Source organism: Chinchilla lanigera, unplaced genomic scaffold (genome assembly GCF_000276665.1).
Source record: "Chinchilla lanigera isolate Chin_1 unplaced genomic scaffold, ChiLan1.0 scaffold00002, whole genome shotgun sequence".
In the NCBI taxonomy this organism is placed as follows: Eukaryota; Metazoa; Chordata; class Mammalia; order Rodentia; family Chinchillidae; genus Chinchilla; species Chinchilla lanigera.
The window spans coordinates 45,809,449-45,827,606 of record NW_004955403.1 but is presented as its reverse complement, the minus strand read 5'-3'; the positions used below and the strand labels follow the sequence as shown (position 1 = coordinate 45,827,606).

At 44.5% G+C, this 18,158-nt stretch overlaps 1 protein-coding gene across 2 annotated transcripts in view; it reads right to left on the bottom strand.

Moving 5' to 3' along the window:
- Positions 1-8,128: 8,128 nt before the first annotated feature.
- Positions 8,129-18,158, bottom strand: part of Piwil2 (piwi-like RNA-mediated gene silencing 2) — an 81,805-nt gene continuing 71,775 nt past the window's right edge. The window contains exons 22-24 of one of the 2 annotated variants that reach the window (XM_005373656.2): positions 12,455-12,708; positions 11,785-11,892; positions 8,129-10,306 (exon numbers count right to left, since the gene is read on the bottom strand). In XM_005373656.2, the coding sequence (XP_005373713.1) occupies positions 10,150-10,306; positions 11,785-11,892; positions 12,455-12,708 (519 nt within the window). In that variant the 3' untranslated portion in view covers positions 8,129-10,149. The remainder of the gene's footprint in view (positions 10,307-11,784; positions 11,893-12,454; positions 12,709-18,158) is intronic. The other variant, XM_013513815.1, reaches the window with a different exon arrangement.

The window sequence follows — 18,158 nt, the reverse complement described above, 5'->3', positions numbered from 1 at the left end:
GGTCCCCCGGCCTGCGCTCGCTTTGCATCCCGGAGTGGCGAGGCCGCGCAGGCGCCTCTCTCCCTGGAAACCTCCCGTTGCACCTTCTCCTACGTGGGGCGCGCTGCTCACCTCCACGCGCTCTGTCGGAGGAGCGGGCGCCCCGGCTGGCACGTGCGCGTTCCTTTTAAACGTTTCCCTCCCGACTCCGAAATGTACTGTAGGAGGGGCAGCCACGTGGACGGTTTCTTCTGCATACTTCCACCAGCCAAAAGTACCAAAATGTCCTGTTCTAGTTCCAAATAAACCATATTATATTTGCTTTTCAAACTACGTTTCTCTCCACGTCCCCTAAGTAGACTCCTTAGGAGCGGCGCCTGTTAACCCGAACACGCGCTATTGGCGCGAGGAAAGAGCCGGGAGTCTCTTCCGATGTGGGATGGGCCTGTTGATATGGATATCAGGCCTCGCAAATGCAAATTGCTTGAGAAAATAAACTACCCATCAAATCCCCATTGTTGTGTCCTGCTGGATGTTAGGATTATTTCCTCTGTAGCTGCCACCCGGGGCTGGGAGACCCAGGGGAGGGGCTCCTAGAGGAACTGCGGCCAGTTAGGACCGCAGTTCTGGCACAACGACCCGTGCCCAGCGGCTACCCGGAGTCGCTGAATTTGCGCGGAGAAGGGAGACAACATCCCACTCCAAGCGAGTCTTTTGTGCGAACACACCCGTGGAGGCGGGGCTGAAGGGGGAAAGGAAGCGGGCTGTCCCCGAGCAGGTGGCAGGAAGGAGCCCGCGCGCTCAGAGCCGGGAGAGAGGGGGAGAAAGCGCTGACGCTGGGCCAGATTGTTCCGGTCTCTCTGGAAGAGACTAGCTGCGCCTGAATTCTTTTAAAATTCAATTATCCTTACCCTGTTATTACCACACTCCAGTGGGTCTAGGGGAGAGCCAGGATAGTCCTCTCATTTATTTTCCAAGTAATTCTAAGGTAATGATATCTCTGGCACAGTTTCCCCCAGAGCCCCTTCATCTTTGTAATAACCCTTTCTATTTACCTTTCTGGGTTCAACTCCCAGGGTTTTGCAGACATTATGTCATCCACGGGGGACTCTAATCCGGAAGTGCAGTGGGCCGTCAGCGAAGGTCAGTCCCTGTCAGGCCCTTGCTTGGGTAGTGGAAAAGAAATCAAAAGCCCACCCAGGCATAAAGTCAAGCAAAATGCTCAAATACGCACAGCTCAGAACAGTGTGAAGTGCACATCCCAAAGGAGTGTTAGTTTCTCCCTAAAAGTGGGGTCCCAGAGTGGCCCCCCCGGCTTTTCTGGGCTAGCTGTCAATGCTCCATCTAGGAGCACCGGCTTCTGTCAAAGACACTGCTCAAAATATGGGTGCGGAGGCAGGAAGGCTGAGGCGCCCCTCCGCGGGGCCTGCCAGGCAGTCTCACTTGTTTGCACCCAGAGTAAATGTGGAGCCGCCAAAGTCCACATGGGCACCCAAAGCTGATAAGCTATCGGTAATCCGTGAGGAACTGCGCGGGAATACAATTAATTATTAACACAGCTCAAGATCAAAAGCCCCGTAAGTCTCCACGCCTACCCCCACACGAAACCCTTTAGGAGTACCCTGGCTAACTACTGTCACTGGCAGTGCTGTGCCTCATACCTAGGGCCAGTTTGGGGCCCCAAAACTCTCATCTTTCCCTTAACATGCCCTTCCCACCTCCTCTAATTACCCCAAACTCTCCAGGTGTGTGTGTGTGTCGGAATTCCAACTCTCCAGTCGTGTGTGTGTGTGTGTGTGTGTGTGTGTGTGTGTGTGTGTGTGTGCGTGTGTGTTACTGGGGACTGAATCCAGGACCTTCATATTACCCCTTTTTATTTTGAGACAGGGTCTCACTAAGCTGCCCAAGCTGGGCTTGAACTTGCAGTCTTCCCGCCTCAGCCTCCCAGATGGTGGAATTACATGCATATACCACCATGTCTGGCTCCCATTTAAAAATATTAATATGCTATGTGTCATAATCCCAGCACTCTGGAAGCTGAGGCAGGAAGATTGCTGTAGTCGGAGGCCAGCCTGGGCTATATGGTGAGTTCAAGGCCAGACAGACCTACATACTGAGATCCTGTACCCCCAAAACAAAGAAAATAATAATAATAGTAGTAATAATGCCAGTAAAAAAATAATATAGTAAGCAAAAATTTCACAAAATGGGGACTGGCAGTATAGCCTAATGGTAGAATGCTTGCTTAGCATGTGAGGGGCCCTGGCTTTGATCCTTAGCACCTCAAAAAAAAAAAGTTCTAGGGGGCCAGGGATATAGCTCAGCAGCACAAGTGCTTGCCTGGCAAGCCTGAGGTCATGAGTTCAATTCCCAGTCCGTTCCCCGCCCCCCACCCCCGCCAAAAAAAAGAAAAAAGTTCTAATACCAGTGTATGTATCTATACAACACAGTGACGATTTAGAATTCCGTTTTTAAAAGTAGTGACAAATCACAAACTCACCATACTGATTACATGACCGTTATTGGGTTTGACCTACAGAATGAATTTGGTATACAGTCCTTATGTTTTTCCTTCAAAGTATTTCATTTCTATCTCTAACTTTATTAGATCTTAATCTCTCTTGATTACAAAAGGTTTCCAGACGAAGCTGTAAGCCCTAAGGTAACATCTTGCACACAAGCGATTCTCAGTAACTACGTGTTGGATGAACGTACAGCCAGTTCACTAAAAGTTTGGTGTTGGGCAACACGCAGGGGAACTGGGCCCAAAAATCTGACATTTCCCTCCTGCTGTTTCCTTTCTGACCAGAGACCACACCCACCTCTGCCAAAGGGAAAAACCCACCTTTCAAAAGAAGCCAAAACTCCACCCGTGCGTAACTGGGGAGGGCTATGAACTCGAAAGAGCACAGTTTCCTGGGTAGCCTGTATTGACCAGGGGGCAATTTGAGGAGCAAGATGGGCCACAAATTCTCTTTCGCCAGCCCTCCCCAGCTCATGGTCAAGGTGGGCTTCTCCAGGAGACCACAATTTTCTTTTTTTTTTTTTTGTCTTTTTGAGACAAGGTCTCACTGTGCAATTCAGGCTGGCCTTGAGCTCACTTTGCAGCCCAGGCTGGCCTCGAACTTGCAACGATCCTCCTGCCTCAGCCTCCCTGCGTGCTGGGATTACAGGTGTGCACCTAAAACTGCAATTTTCTACACCCCGACCAGGCTTCTCTGGTATTTTCTTAGGGGAAAAAAATGGATTTGCTGCTTTGGTAAGGCATAACAAATTTAAGAGTCAGAGGGAACGTGAAGGTCCTCTTCCATCCAATATCAGAGCCTAGGGCTCATGTGCCAGCACACTACACTGTCAGCGAAAGGGTTAGAACATCATGAGAAGCTCTGAGAATCGGTTCTGTTACTGTCCTGTGGGTGTGCACACCAAAAAGACCACCAAGGGAAGTAACTCTTCACTGGCATTTGTTCATGGTACACCTTCATAACCCTCACCCTACCTCCTGCCATTGTAGTAATATGAGCCCTCTTTTTTCTGAACAAGTGTAACTAAAGGTCTACTCATTTTGTTAATTTTTTCAAAGAACCATCTTATTTTAAGAAGTTTTTCTCTAGCTTTTCACGAATAGTCCTTTTTTTGTTGTTACTGTTTTGTTTTTTGAGACAGGATCTCACTATGCAGTTCAGGCTGGCCTTGAATTCACTATATAACCCAAGATGGTGTTGAACTTGTGCTCTTCCTGCCTCAGCCTTTCAAATGCTGAGATTACTGGCATGTGCCACCATGCCTGGTTCCATAAATGGAAAGTTGTTTAATTAGTTTCTTCTTTGATTTTTTTTGGGGGGGGGTTTTTTGAGACAAACTGTCACTATATAGTCCAGGTTGGCCTTGAACACACACGATGGTAGCCCAGGCTGGTCTCAAACTTGTGGTTCTCCTGCCTCAGCCTCCCAGAGTGCTGGGACTATAGGTATGCACCCCTATGCCTGGCTAAGTAATAATATTTTAAAAATAAAGACCAGAGATGGGTATGGTGGTGCACGCCTATAATTCTAGCACTAGGGAAGCTAAGGCAGGCTAGAGAGTTTGGGCCAGCCTGGGTAATTTAGGAAGATCCCATCTCAAAATAAAAAATGAAAAGGGGTAGGAATGCAGCTCAGTGTGAAGGCCTTGGATTCAATCCTAGTACGGCACAAAATAAAAAAATAAAAATATTTTTGTTCTCATCTTTGAATGAATGAATGAATGCTTGGCTGGGAATACCATTCCAAGCTGACAGTTGCTTTTTTTGTTTTGGTCTGGTTTTTTGGAGACAAGGTCTCACTATGTAGTTCAGGCTGGCCTTGAACTCACGGAAATCCTCTTGCCTCAGCCTCCCAAGTGCTAGGATTACAGGCATTCACCACTTTGCTTGGCTACACTTGCATTTTAAAATTATTATTATTCCTTTTACCTTAAAATATCTACTATGCTTCATGAATTGTTGACTACTTTCTTTTTAGGCCATCTCTTTTTTTTTGAGACAGGGTCTCCCTGTGCAGTTCAGGTTGGCCTTGGACTTACTGTGTAGCAAGGCTGGCCTCAAACTGGAAGCGATCTACCTGCCTCAGCCTCCCACATGCTGGGATTATGCCTGGCCAAATTATCTCTTTTCACTTCTGATTGTTTTAAGGTTCTACCTTTGGTTTTCTTGTGCTTTAGCAGGGTATCGCTAATAGTGGAATTGTTTTTCCCCTCCATGAGTTCCTCCAGTTAGATGATTCCTATCTGACTTTAGGTCTAGAAGACGCTGACTGTATCTGCCATATTGTCATCCATTTTCTTTTTTGGTACTGGGAATCGAACTTATGACCTCAAGCTTGCCAGGCAGGTGCTGCACCTGAGCTATATCCCCGGCACCCATTGTATTTTAATCTACAGGAACTTCTCTTCAACACATCACCCTCTTTCACTTGCACTCTCTCCCAGGGGTCGTTTTCACCTCTCTGTGCTGCAGTCCAATTGGCTGCCTTGGTTTCTGCTGAGCTCAGCTGCTTGCACCCATCCAGGTTAATCCTGTGTTGTTTTTTCAGCTTGAGCTTTCAGCATGTCGAGCATAAAAATTTGAACTACATACACCTGGCCCTAGCTTGGGGATTTCTCATCACTGCCTTTATATCTATCCATAGCTACATCCCTGTTCAAACACCAAGTTTTCATCAGGTATAATCCCAGCACTTCGGAGGACTGCTGTGAGTTCAAGACCATCCTAAGCTATATGGCGGGCAAGATGCTGTCTCAGATAAAACAAGACAACCAGCAAGCTTCCCTGCTGCTAACCCAGGACAGCTGGCAGCAATTTCTAGTCCCTTTCTAGTTTCCAACTGAACCTTTCCAGGTTCCTGCATCCAGGAGACTTAACTCCAGCAATCCCATACCTCATAGGATCTGACGCCACATCTCCTGTTCTTACCTGTGATGAAAGACCTCCTACACCTGCATTTTGCCCCTAAACCTGAGAGCTGTATGAGTACCAACTACGACCTCTGTGGCTTCCCCTTCTTGTACCTGGCTATTATCCTTCCTCTTTCCTTCCCAGCTCCTTCTCTTCTTTCTATACCTTCTTCCTCTCCCCCCAGTTTAGTTACATAGGAATACATATTTTTTCTATTTTGGGTAAAATGGGTATGGTCTCGTGTACCTGCAATCCCAGTGACTCAGGAGGCTGAGTCAGGAGGATCACTGGAGCCCAGGATTTCAAGACTAGCCTGAACAATATATTGAGACCTTCTATTAAAAACAAACACCCCAAAAACCTGTCATGGCCAAAATTTTTCAGAGTGGTCAGCTCAGTCTGCCATGTTGCCAAGAGTCTCACTTTTTAAAAAATATACTTTTTAAGAGCAGTTATAGGTCCCTAGCAAAACTGAGCAGAATGTACAGAACAGTGGTAATCTGTGGGTTTTTGCTAAACTAAAACCTCAGTATTCAGGTTTAGTTGCAGTGTTGGCACTTTGCAATAAATAAGTGCATTTTAGACTGCAGTTTGTTTGTTTTGTTTTGTTTTTTGAGACAGATCTCGCTGTGTAGCTCAGGCTGGTCTTGAGCTCACCATGTAGTCCAAGCTGCCCTAGAACTCACGGTGATCCTCCCGCCTCTGCCCCCCGAATGCTGGAATTACAGGCGTGCGCCACCACCCCTGGCTGGCAGGTTGCAGTGTGGCCACTCGTCTCTAAAAGGTTCACCATCACTGGTGTAGAAGCTTCCCATTTACCCCTGGCCTTCCCCACTACTGACATCCCCCCAGGGTGGTCCGTTTGTAACAACTGCTGAAGCTAAATGAACACATTATTATCCATAGTTTATATTTGGGGTCACTCTTGGTGTAGGATATTCTGTGGGTTTTCATAGTCATAACATGTATTCACTATTGCAGCATTACAGTCAATGGTTGCACTGCCCTAAAATTCCTCTATGATCTACCTATTCGGCTCCATCTCCCCAGCCCTTGGTCCTTACTGTCTCCAGTTTTGCCTTTTCCAGAATGTCTTATGTTGGAATCATATATTATGCAATCTTTCCAGACTGGCCTCTTATACTTAGTAATTTGCATTTCAAGTTCTTCCATGTCTTTTTATGACCTCATACCTCATTTCTTTTTAGCACTGAATAATTTCTCACTGAGTGGATGCCTGACAGGTTATTTATCTACTCAGCTACTGAAGGACATCTTGCTGCTTCTAAGTTTTGCAATTATGAGGGAAGCTGTTATAAACATCTGTGCTTAGGTATTTGTGTAAGTTTTTACTTCCTTTGGGTAAATGCCAATGAGTGTGACTGCTGAACTGTAACATTCTATTAGGTTGGTTGTCTTGGTGCTGAGGATTGAACCTAGTGCTTCTCACATGCTAAACATATGCTCCTACCACTGAGTTATACCTCTGACCACAGCTCATGTTTAATTAGCTGCCAAGCTGTATTCTCAAATGGCTGCACCATCTTATATTCCCACAGTATTAGTTCTCTTTTTGCTCCACATCCTCAAAAGCATTTGGTATTTTGATCTTTTGGCCTTTGCCAAAACTAACAGGAATGTGGGGGAACCTCACTTCTTCATCTGTATTTCCCCAAGGACAGACGATACTGGGCAACTTTTCATATGCCCATTTGCTACCCATATGCCTCCTTTGTGATGTGTCTCTTCAAGTTTGTTAGGCAGTTTTTAGTTGTTAGTTTTCTTCTTAAGCTTGTGTTTGTAGATTTTTTTGTTCTTTGTGCTACAGATTGAACACAGGGTCTCATGTGTGCTAAGCATGTGCTTTAGCACTGAGCTACACTCCCAGCCTCTATGTTTTCAAGAATTCTTTGTGTATTTTGGATAACAGTACTTTATCAGATATGTGTTTTCCAAGTATGTTCTCCAAATCTGTGGTCTGTCATCTCAGTCTCTTGATTTTCCTTGTTTTTTTGAAAAGACAAAGAATATCTAGACAGGAAAAGTTACTAAGAAACTCTGATAAGGCTATGTGTAGAGCTAGAAAAAGAAAATACTGTAGGTTCTGCTTCAATATTTCCACATCTCAGAGAATTTAATTTCAGGCCCCAAACTTTTAAGGTTTTCAGTGTAAAGAGCTAGACATTTCTAAAATTCCTTCCTTTTGCACATCATTTAACAAAACACTGCCCAAGTAAAGAAGGGCCCTGTAACATACTGTATAGAGATTAAGACCTTTCTCGAATGAATTCAAGAAGCACTGCATCATTTGAAAATGGATTTTCTAAATAAACAGAAAAAAATTTGGTGTTTTAAAGGGGTGTGGTGGTGAAGTGAGCAACTGGGGAGTTTGGGGACAATGTTTCTAGGGTTGCAGACCAGACAGAGCATATGTAGGGAAGGACAAGCATTTAATAAAGGGTGAGGAGGCCACGCTTGGAAATGGGCTCTCTGACTGTCTCCTGGGCTAACACAAACTGATGGGAAGAGATCTAAACCAAGTCAAACACGAACACACACATGAAATGAAAGCCTCATTTGTCCAGAAGTGAGACTGCTAACACTCATGCTATCTCCTGCATGCAGAATAATAAATGAGTAATTCTAAGTGTGCTGCTATCTGAAGGAAAAGAAGTCTCCATGTAATATAGAAATGGTACTATTTCAGACACAATGTACATTTATACAATCTGTTTTTATTTCTCACCCATGACCCAATCATTTGGATTACAATTGAAAAACAAAGCAAGAACACCAGGGTAAAAAGTGAAGATATTTTGATATTCAAGTATTTGTTCTCATTACTTAAGAGAAGAAGAACATTAGGAAATCCAACTTCAAAAGAGAAACTCACAATGTTTCCAGATAAAATTAGGAAACTGATCTTTTCAGCCAGAGACCAATGGTTCAATGTGTTTGATTCTGTGGCTTTTAAATTCGGGTTTCAGGGGCTGGGGATTTAGCTCAGTGGCATAGTGCCTGCCTGGCAAGAGGGAGGTCGTGAGTTCAATTCCCGATACCGGAAAAAAAAAAACAACCCCCCCCGCCCCGAAAAATAAATAAAGAAATTCCAGGTTTCAGCTGCACCCCATGTCAGGGGCTCCAAATGAAACCACAGTTGCAATTGAGGACCATCAGTGCTCATCCCTTCCCAGCCTCTGGGAGATGCCACAGACTAAAAGTTCTCCTGGCCTCTTTCTTCTCTCCCCTTGGCAGTTCTGGGAACTGCCATGCTAGGCAAGCGCTCTTCCACTGAGCTGTACCAACAGCCCCACTGCTTCTCTTAAGGAGCTTTACAGAACAGAGACTCATGCATTGTTGTGTAAAAATGGTACATCTGCCCTGTCCTCTCCTTTCCATCACAGCAATAAATAAATGACTACCGTCGTTAGAAAAATACAAATTTGAAAGGATAAAACTGCGTTTTAAAACCTAGTAAAGCAAGATAGCATGGAACTGAGCTGAAAGGACAGGACCATTTTAAAACAGTGAGAGAAAAAACACACACAGAAAGCCACTGCATTAGCCAAACAATGAAGCTCACAGGCAGCGTGACAACTTCCCAGACTGTAATGCTGGACGTTGGTAAGCGTGCCCCATTTTCCAAATAGACTTCCGGAAATTTTCACTGGGATTCCAAAAAATTCTGAGCAAGTGAGCCTGTAGCGGGAAGAAGCTCTTGTGCAAGAGAAATGAGTACTCCCATTACAAAAAAAAAAACACACACAGAAATGAGGGCCAGGGACCTGGGAGGAAGGTTCAATAAAAACTCACACCCCTTCCACAACTTTCTTAGCTGCTGAGTTCTTTCCACTGTTGTTATTTTAACAATTAGACCTTCTGGAAGATCAGTCATAAAGAGCAAAGGTGTATGTATGTGTGTGCATGTGGGTGCATTGTGGGGAACAAGAAAGCAATGTTGTATTTTGTAAAGTAACTGAAAGGTATAGAAAAAACTTCAACTGAACTCTCTCAAAAGAAAGCCCAGGAACAGCTGTGAGGCACCCAGCTCACATCACAGGAGTTGTAAATTCAGTCCCCAGGGAAGATTCTGGCACCAAGGGCCTGACCATGGCATGTTTGGTTCTACCACCTGCCTTTCAACCTGCCAGCAACAGCAATACCTCCAAAAAACTCTGCTTCACAGGCTTCTCTTTCACCTTTCCCAGCTGCCCAAATAAAGTAACAACTTTAAGAAACATGCAGTGACTTCATTATCACCTCTGGCAGCAGAAATGGGAACTACTTAAACACCGCTTCTAGGTATAACTGCTGCTTCTGCAGGTTTCTACAGCTCATGTTGGCTTTGGAGGCTTTTTTTTTTTTTTTTTTTTTTTCCTTTTCAGTGCTGGGGATTGAATGCAGGGCTCCACTGCTAGGTACACTCCACCACGGAGCTACGTGCCCTGCCCTTGCAGGGCTCCTAGTGTTTCATCAGCCTCACCGCACTACCTCACGGTAGCGGCACTACTGCCATTTACCGTACAAAGGCATCAAGGCAATTTCTAGCTAGCACTTTAAAGCTTGTTTCTTGGTGATACCAGGCTTAAAAGAAAAAAAGTAATCTTACTCTAAGGGTAGGAGAAAGGAAAAACACCAACACAAAACCCCATTTCCATGTCTGCTGGTCCCTCAAGAGTCACAACTGAGGTGAGAAGTCCAATTGCTCCTTGCCAGCCTAGGTCCAGGCCACACAGTCACAGGAAGAACAGATTCTCACACAGCTGGATGGCCGGCTCGTGATGCAAGATCTGTCCTGACAGGAAGGCGAGCTTGTGGGCATACTTGCAAGGGGCTGGTACTCGGATGGTGCCAGGCCAGTTCCAGTACAGGTGGCACAGTTTGAAGGTCAGCCTGTAGGCCAAGAAGAAATGTGATCATTTGCACCCTACACCTCCAAGTCAGGGTGTGACTATGCACGTTAGGGACACAGCACACACACTTGTATCAGGAATACAAGATGACTCTGGTGGGAATTATTGTTTTTACATGGAACTGTTCCTATTCCCACGATTAGTAAGTTAGAGGATGTGGGTAAATCCTCTCATTTTAGGCACCATCTTGCTATTTTACTAATACAAGGAAACAGCATGAAGAAAAATCCTTTTTTTCTTTTTTATCTACAAGAAAGGCTGTAGAAGCCAGGCATGGTGGCACACACCTGTAATCCCAGCACTCTCTGGGAGGCAAAGGCTGGAGGATGATAAATTCACACCCAGCCTGGGTAATTTAGTGATTTAGCAAGACCCTATCTCAAAATAAAAAATAAAAAAGGGCTGGAGATGTAGCTCGGTGTCAAGGCCCTGGGTTTAATCATCAGTACTGCAAAAAGAAAAAAAAAAATGAAGAAAAGGCAGCAGAGTGTGCACATAATCTGAATTCAAGCAAATAGGGTCTCAAATCTGGCTCTATGTTATAATCATTTGCAGCCTTTTAAAAAATTAATTAGTTAATTAATTAATTAGACAGTCTTGCTATGTAGTTCTGGCTGTCCTTGAACATACTATGTAGCCCAGGGTGGACTCAAATTTGCAATGATCCTCCTGCCTCAGCCTCCCAAGTGGTGGGATTACAGGTGTGTGCCACCACACCAGGCTGTCTTTTTTTTTCTTTTCTTTTTCTTCCTCCTTTTCTTTCTTTCGCTTTTTTTTTTTGTGACAGAGTCTCACTATGGAGCAATTTTAAAAATATGGAATGCCACCCAGGCATGGTGGCACGTACCTATAGTTCCAGTGACTCAAGAGGTTGAGGCAGGTAGACTGCTTTAGTCAGGAGTTCAAGACCAACCTGGGCAACATATCAAGACCCTGTCTTTTAAAAATATGTACATACACATATACATACATAAAATGCTTAAAGTAATAGGTAGTAGAGGCTAACAGCAACAGTTCTTTTCCCTTTCTTTTTGGCCATTCTATGTAGTCCAGGACAGCCTTGCACTTGCTGTGTAGCCCAGATTGGGCTCAGACTCAGGATCCTCCTGCCTCGGTCTCCTAAGTGCTATGATTACAGCTGTGCAACCATGCCCAGCTTTTTAGTTTTGTTTTGTTTAGAGATAAGATCTTGCTATGTAGTTCAGGCAAGGCTCGAATTTGTGATCTTTCTGCCTCAGCCTTTCCAGTGCTAGGATTAAAGAAGTACCATGTGTTTTAAAGTTCTTCAAGTAATTTTAATGTAAAACGAAGATTACCAATCACTCTTCAAAAAGATACCATTACTGTCAAAAGTATAAGAAAGCCCAAGGGTAAATATATCTCGGGTAGGTAGTGACTCCACCTTAGCTGCCTGGTCAGAATTAAGAGTGAGAAAGAGCAAACTGCTGATCAGCTCACCTCTGCATATGATCAGGGCTCAGGTTTGCAGTGTTGAAAACACAGATGTAATGTGTAGGGATGCCACAGCCCTGCCGTACATGATGTGCAAGAAGGTAGAAATCCACCCTAGAAAGAAGGACCAATTAGTGATATGGCTGGATTTAGAAAGACAGAGCCAGAAAGGATCTTGGAAATCATTCCAGATTCTTCATCTAGGGCTCAGAGAGGTAAGTGGCTGGATCAAGGACATACAGGGACCAAAGCAGGATTAGCACTTAGATATCCACTCATTAGGCTTAGGTTTAGCTTGTTTGAGGCAGAGTCTCACTACGTAGCCTAGGCTGGTCTCAAACTCAAGGCAGTCTTCCTACATCAGCCTCCCAAGGGCTGGGATTACAGGTGTGTGCCACCACACCTGGCCCATTAAGCTACTGAAACTACCTTATCTGTGTGTGGAAGGTTACATACACACTATTTTAGGAAGAGGACGTTACCTTCAATATTTTATACTTAAGAGGTAAAACCTTTGTTCACCATTATACTTTTTAAATAAAATTTTAAGGTTTTAATAGTAGACTCTGAGGATTCCCTTCCACACTTCTCCAGCAAACTTCCCTATTCCAATACCAGGAAATAGATTACATCTCCAATGCATTCATCTTTAATACCACCTTTCTTGCCCACTTACCACTCACAACTTGTTATCGTGTGATCTACCACAGTTCCAGGCAAGGGAGTCACAAAGTGCTCAGCAGCAGCCAGGTACAGATTGGTGCTGATTTTCTTCTGAACTACAAACACCACCATCTTGGGCTGGTAATTCTCAAAAGATTCAAAACACTTTTGTAGCTGAGGAATTTCATAGTTGGCAACTGTCTTTAGCTGGCCGTCAGACACTCCATCACGGTACACCACTATCTTCTCTGGTAGACAGTGGTTCACCTGAAATGACACTCTGGATGAGGGGACTCACAAGGCTTTCGGGTGAAGGGTCATAGCGAGAGGCTCATCCAAACCATGTAACTTGGAGACCTGGTAGCAGATCCCTGTGACAGCTGGCCCCAAAGCCACCATGTCTGACAGGGAGAGAAAAAAACCTTCTAAACATTTCTAGGTTCTCTCAAGGTAGTGAAACAGTCTGGTACAAAGTGTGTTATAAACATAAAAGCAAAAGAGGCAAGTATGAGTCACATTCATATAGCTTATATTCAGAGTGAACAAAGTTAAAAGGAATAGCAGGAAAATTATGGGATTAATTAGTTGTCCTTGGATTAAATACTAGTAACTGTCTAGGCAAAGAACATGGTGAAGTATTAGAGAAATTCTAACCAATGAACACACAGGACACAGATCCAGCATCCTCAGACTGACACACTAGCAATATCCAAAGTTGTTGACAAGTGTAAGGGTTCTTTACTAAGTATCATCCTACAATCATGCATAGCTAAGTAAGAAATTAAATGTTACTTAAATCAGTTCGAAGAGTAATTGTTTTCCCAGCTGAGGAATATAATCATGTTCTAGGAATATTCAATTTAAACAGTTCAGAGAATATGTTTGGGTCTACTTTTTTTTTTTAGACAGGGTATCAATCTATAATTCAGGCTGGCCTTGAATTCATGGCAATCTTCCTGCCTCAGCCTTCTGAGTGCTGGGTTCATAGGCATGAGATACCACACCTGTCAAGTTTTGGTTCTACTTTAAACTAGAAGTCCCCTTAAAGTGCTTTGATTTAGTTCAGTTTGGCTTTTTAAAAAAATGGTACTGGGGACTAACCCAGAGCCTTCACAAAAAGTTACATCCAAGCCCACTTTTTATTTTGAGACAAGGTCTTGCTGAGTCACTAAATTGTCCAGGCTGAGCTTAAACTTGCAATCATACTGCCTCCGCCTCCCAGAGTGCCGGGATTATAGGCCTGCATCACCAGGCCTGGCTTCAATTTGTTTTTGCAGTTCTGAGGAATGAATCAAGGTCCTTTGGATCAAGCTACATTCTCAGTTTTTGTTTTTGTTTTTGTTTTTGAGAAACATTCTTGCTAAGTCACTAGATTGCTCAGATTGGGTTCAAACTCACAATCTTTCTGCCTCAGGCTTATGGAGTGCTGGGATTGTAGGTATACACCACCACACCTAGCAATTTTTGCTTTCGTCAAGTATTTTCACTTCTAGGTTTTTATTCCTAATTCCCTTCAAAAGATTAAACTATGAATTAAATTTAAATACTAATTACATAATGCTATGGCTTACACCTAGTTGTCTCCTCAAAGTCTCACGTGTTTGTAGGTGGAGGTCTGAGGGGTGACTGGATCATGGCTGTGACACTGGATTAGTCCTGTGATTGGTTTATAGCTGGGTGTGATGTTGGGAGAAGCCTGGTAGGAAGAGGTGGGTCACTGTGGGGTGTGGCCTCCCTCGATGCCTGTTTCTTCCTGCCTGGCTTGTCATGAGCTTTTTTTTTTTTTTTCCTGAGACAGGGTCTCACTCTATAGTTCAGGCTGGCCTTGAATTTACCATGTATCTCAGGCTGGCCTCGAACTTGCAATGATCCTCCTGCCTGGGCCTCCCGAGTGCTGGGATTACAGGCATGTACCATGGGCTCTCTCTCCTCTGCCAGGCCCCTCTGCCATGCCACCCTGCCTTGGAGCCAGCCAACTATGTATTGAAACCTCTACAAACTGTGAGCTAAAATAAACTTCTCCTCCCTTAACTTGTGGGTATGAGGTATTTTGTCCCAGTACCAAGAAAGTGACTAAGACACATTATGTATGCTACTGTACATGAAAATTTCATTTCAACCCTTGTTAAAAGCAATCATCTGGGGCTGGGGATATAGCTCAGTGGCACAGCGCCTGCCTGGCAAGCGTGAGGTCATAAATTTGATTCCTGATCCCCTCTGCAAAACAAGTAGTCACCTAGCACAGTAACAGTAAAACTTTTAGAACTTCCAATTATAACACACAGTGTGCTGCAGCACATGTGTCATAGGTTCGCCACCACTGACCTAGGATCTTTTTTTTTTTCCTTTTTTTTTTTTTGGTACCAGGGATAGAACTCAGTGCCTTTGGATTAAGTGACATCCCCAGCCATTTTTTAAGTTTTTATTTTGAGGGAGGGTCTTGCTAAATTGCCCAGGCTTGGGTTTAAACTTTCAATGGTCCTGCCTCATACTCCCAGAGTGCTGGGACACACCCAGCTATAATCTTTCTGAAGTGTAAATTTAGAAGTTAAAAAAATATGATTGTAAAATGTATGTACTGCAAACTTGTACTAGTAAAAGATAAAAATAAAAGATATTCTTGAGAAAAGGAAAAGACGTTTTTTAAAAAAAGCAAAGGACAACAACAAGAAAAAAGTCTAGAAGTTCTGAGAAACCTCAAGTAGTCCAACATTTTCAAACATGTAATTCACCCTTACAGTCACTGAATGATAGCTCTAGTTTGTGGTGCTTTTTTTTTTTTTTTTTTTCCTGCCTGGCATCTCTTCCACTTGTTTTGGTAACAGAACTTCAGTTCCCTCCTGCCTCCAACAATCTTATACCGAGGGTGGAACTCTCAGTGTGCCCTGTCCTAACCCAGGTTTTCAACCTCAGCCCTGCCAACAGCAGCCACCAGACAGTTTCACTGTGGAGCACCTCCCTGTGCTTGGCAGCATCTGTCTACCTATCAGAGGACAACAGTAATCTCCCTGTTATGACCCAAAGGGTCTCCAGACACTGCTCCTGGGAGGGCAAAGATGGCCCCAGTGGAGAACCACCACACTAACCACAGATCATGCTGATGACTCCAGCCACACCACAGAAGCCTCCTCTCTTGCACTATGAGCAGACAATGAAGAAGACTTGAAATCTGCCTCCTCAGTGGCAGGACCTCATCACCCTTTGCTTCAGGACTGCCACGGGATACCCTGTGCACATCCACTTCCCAGTCAAGGGCTAAACATTTACCCCCTTGCCAATTCCCCTGATGTGCTGTGTGAAGAGGAGGTAAAATTCAGGAGCTTAGACAGATAAGCAAACAGGAGAGATGGGATTTGGAATCAAGACCTGGGCCTGAGTCTGAATTCACTGCTCCCTAGCTATGTCTGTGAAGACAACTTCCTCAGAAAATAAAGAAAAATGATCCCCTCACCTTCTTCTCAGAGTTAAAAGCAATAAAGTAAAATTACTTATATGATAAAAATATGTTTTTGTGGTACTGAGAATCAAACCCAGGCCCTCATACATTCTAGGCAAATGCTCTACCCAGTGAGCTACACTCCAGATGTTATACAATACATTTAATATACAATATGGAAGAGCTGAATATAAAGTTTGAGACCAAGGTAGGTGAAGAAAATAGAGTTCTTCTGAAGTACAGAGAAGGTATATGATGAAATCAATGAAGTGAAAAACAGAAATGAAATTTGCCTTCAGTATCACTGCCTACCATCCCCTTTGGCAGGAGCTGACCAGCCCCGCGTGTAAGGCACATTTGTCCTGTGCCAGCTTCAGCAGGGCTCAAAGACTTTGCGCCAGGTACCATGGAGCTGAGAAACCTAAGCATAATTGGCATTGTTAAATTCTGCAGGTCATCTAGTTTATTCTCATTTCATAGGAATATGACTTAGGGAGGGGTCAGGATAGAAGCCCAATCACAAAGCTGAAATGTCACACTGTATGTGTGTTATAAAACCACTTCCCTGGCTGGGGATATAGCTCAATGGCACAAGCGCTGCTTGGCAAGTGTGAGGTCCTGAGTTTGATTCCCAGTCCAAAAAAAAAAAAAAAAAAAGGCCACTTCACATCACAGACTCATGAGACTCATGAAACAGTAAGGAAGAGTCCCGGAGAGCAGGGCTGCGCTCGTCCATCTTGATGCCCTAGCACTGGGCAGGGGCAAAGCACGCGATCCACAGTTGTTGGATATCCGCAACGTTCTTTGATGTGTGGCTCCATTCATCCATAGAACAGATGTGTAATGTGCATTAGAGCCAAGACATCATACTTGTCTTAGAAAATCACAAAATTAATTTGATACCATCCAAGTCCTCATGAACTCAAATTAGAACTGGATGACATGAAGCAAATGTCCTCAATACACTATAAACAATAATAAAAATGTAAATAAAATGCTCTGGGGCAAGAAGAACCTAAGAGGTTTGCCCCAGATGGAAGAGTATGTCAGCACATATGAAATAAAGGAATGCACATTCAGGCAGCAGAGCGGGGAAGAGTGCCAGAAGGCACTCCTAGTGAGGCTGAGGCTGTGGCTACTGACGCATGGGGTCAGTGACACCTAAAGACCTATGAGATCAGCTGCACTTTTTTTTTTTTGAGACAAGGTCTCACTGGCCTTGAACTCACTATGCGGCCCAGGCTGGCCTTGAATTCATGACAACCCTCCTGCCTCAGCCTCCTGAGTGCTGGGATTACAAGCATGTGCGAACGCACCCAGCTCCCCCAGCTTTCAGTTGCACTTTTAATTAAAGGATTACTCTGGCAGTGAATGACAAAACAGGTTGAAGAAGAGTAAGAAAAGATACTGGAAGATCACTTCCAGTTTAGGATATCAAGACCCAGAAAGCATTTCCATGGTAAGAACAGAAAACTAAAAATAACATAAAGATCACACCTATGCATGGGACTGCCGAAGACCAGCCAATGCAAGAACCCCTGTCTTCCAGAGAAAGGAGCAGTGACCTTGAAGCCACCCAGCAAAAGCGCAGGTGTTGAGTGTGCACAGCAGGGAGGAAGCCTGAGCTCCAAGAGATTTCACCAAGCTACTGAACTGCCGGCAGCGGTGGCAGGAGGCAGACGAGTGTGGAACATCCCCCCGCAATCAGTAGGGCTCAGGGTACCACTCCGCCCCAATCGCCTCTTAGTTCTGTTAGAAAGGGGAAGTGAGGCTGGAGCTGCAAACACGGAAAACCCAGCCATCTCTCCCATTCCCCTGGAGCTGGACACGTCTTGCTCTTGTCAAAGGCTCAGTTAAAAATGATGCCGCTCCTAGGGAGCCTCACCTCAGCCACTGCCTGAGCTGCGAAGCAGCCGTCAAAGTTCAGGTCAAGTAGCCAACTGACTCAGTATTTGGTGCTTCGTCATTCATGAGCTAAAGCAGAGGCAGGTGTCAAAACTGTTTCTTCACACAGGAGTGGAAGAAAACACTGGCCTCAGACCTCGTATCAGGTGTGTGTGGCAGGAGATGTGCATGTAGAGGCCACTTCCTGCCCCCTGCCCCAAAGCATCCCTGACCTGAGACATTGTGACAAGGAATCCTGACAAGGTCAAAGTAAGTTTCCTAGTCAGGTATGGTCATGCAGGCCTAGAATCCTAACTGAGAGGCTGAGGCAGGAGGATCACAAATTCACGCCCAGCCTTGGCAATTTGGCAATTTAGCAATTTAGCAAAACCCTGTC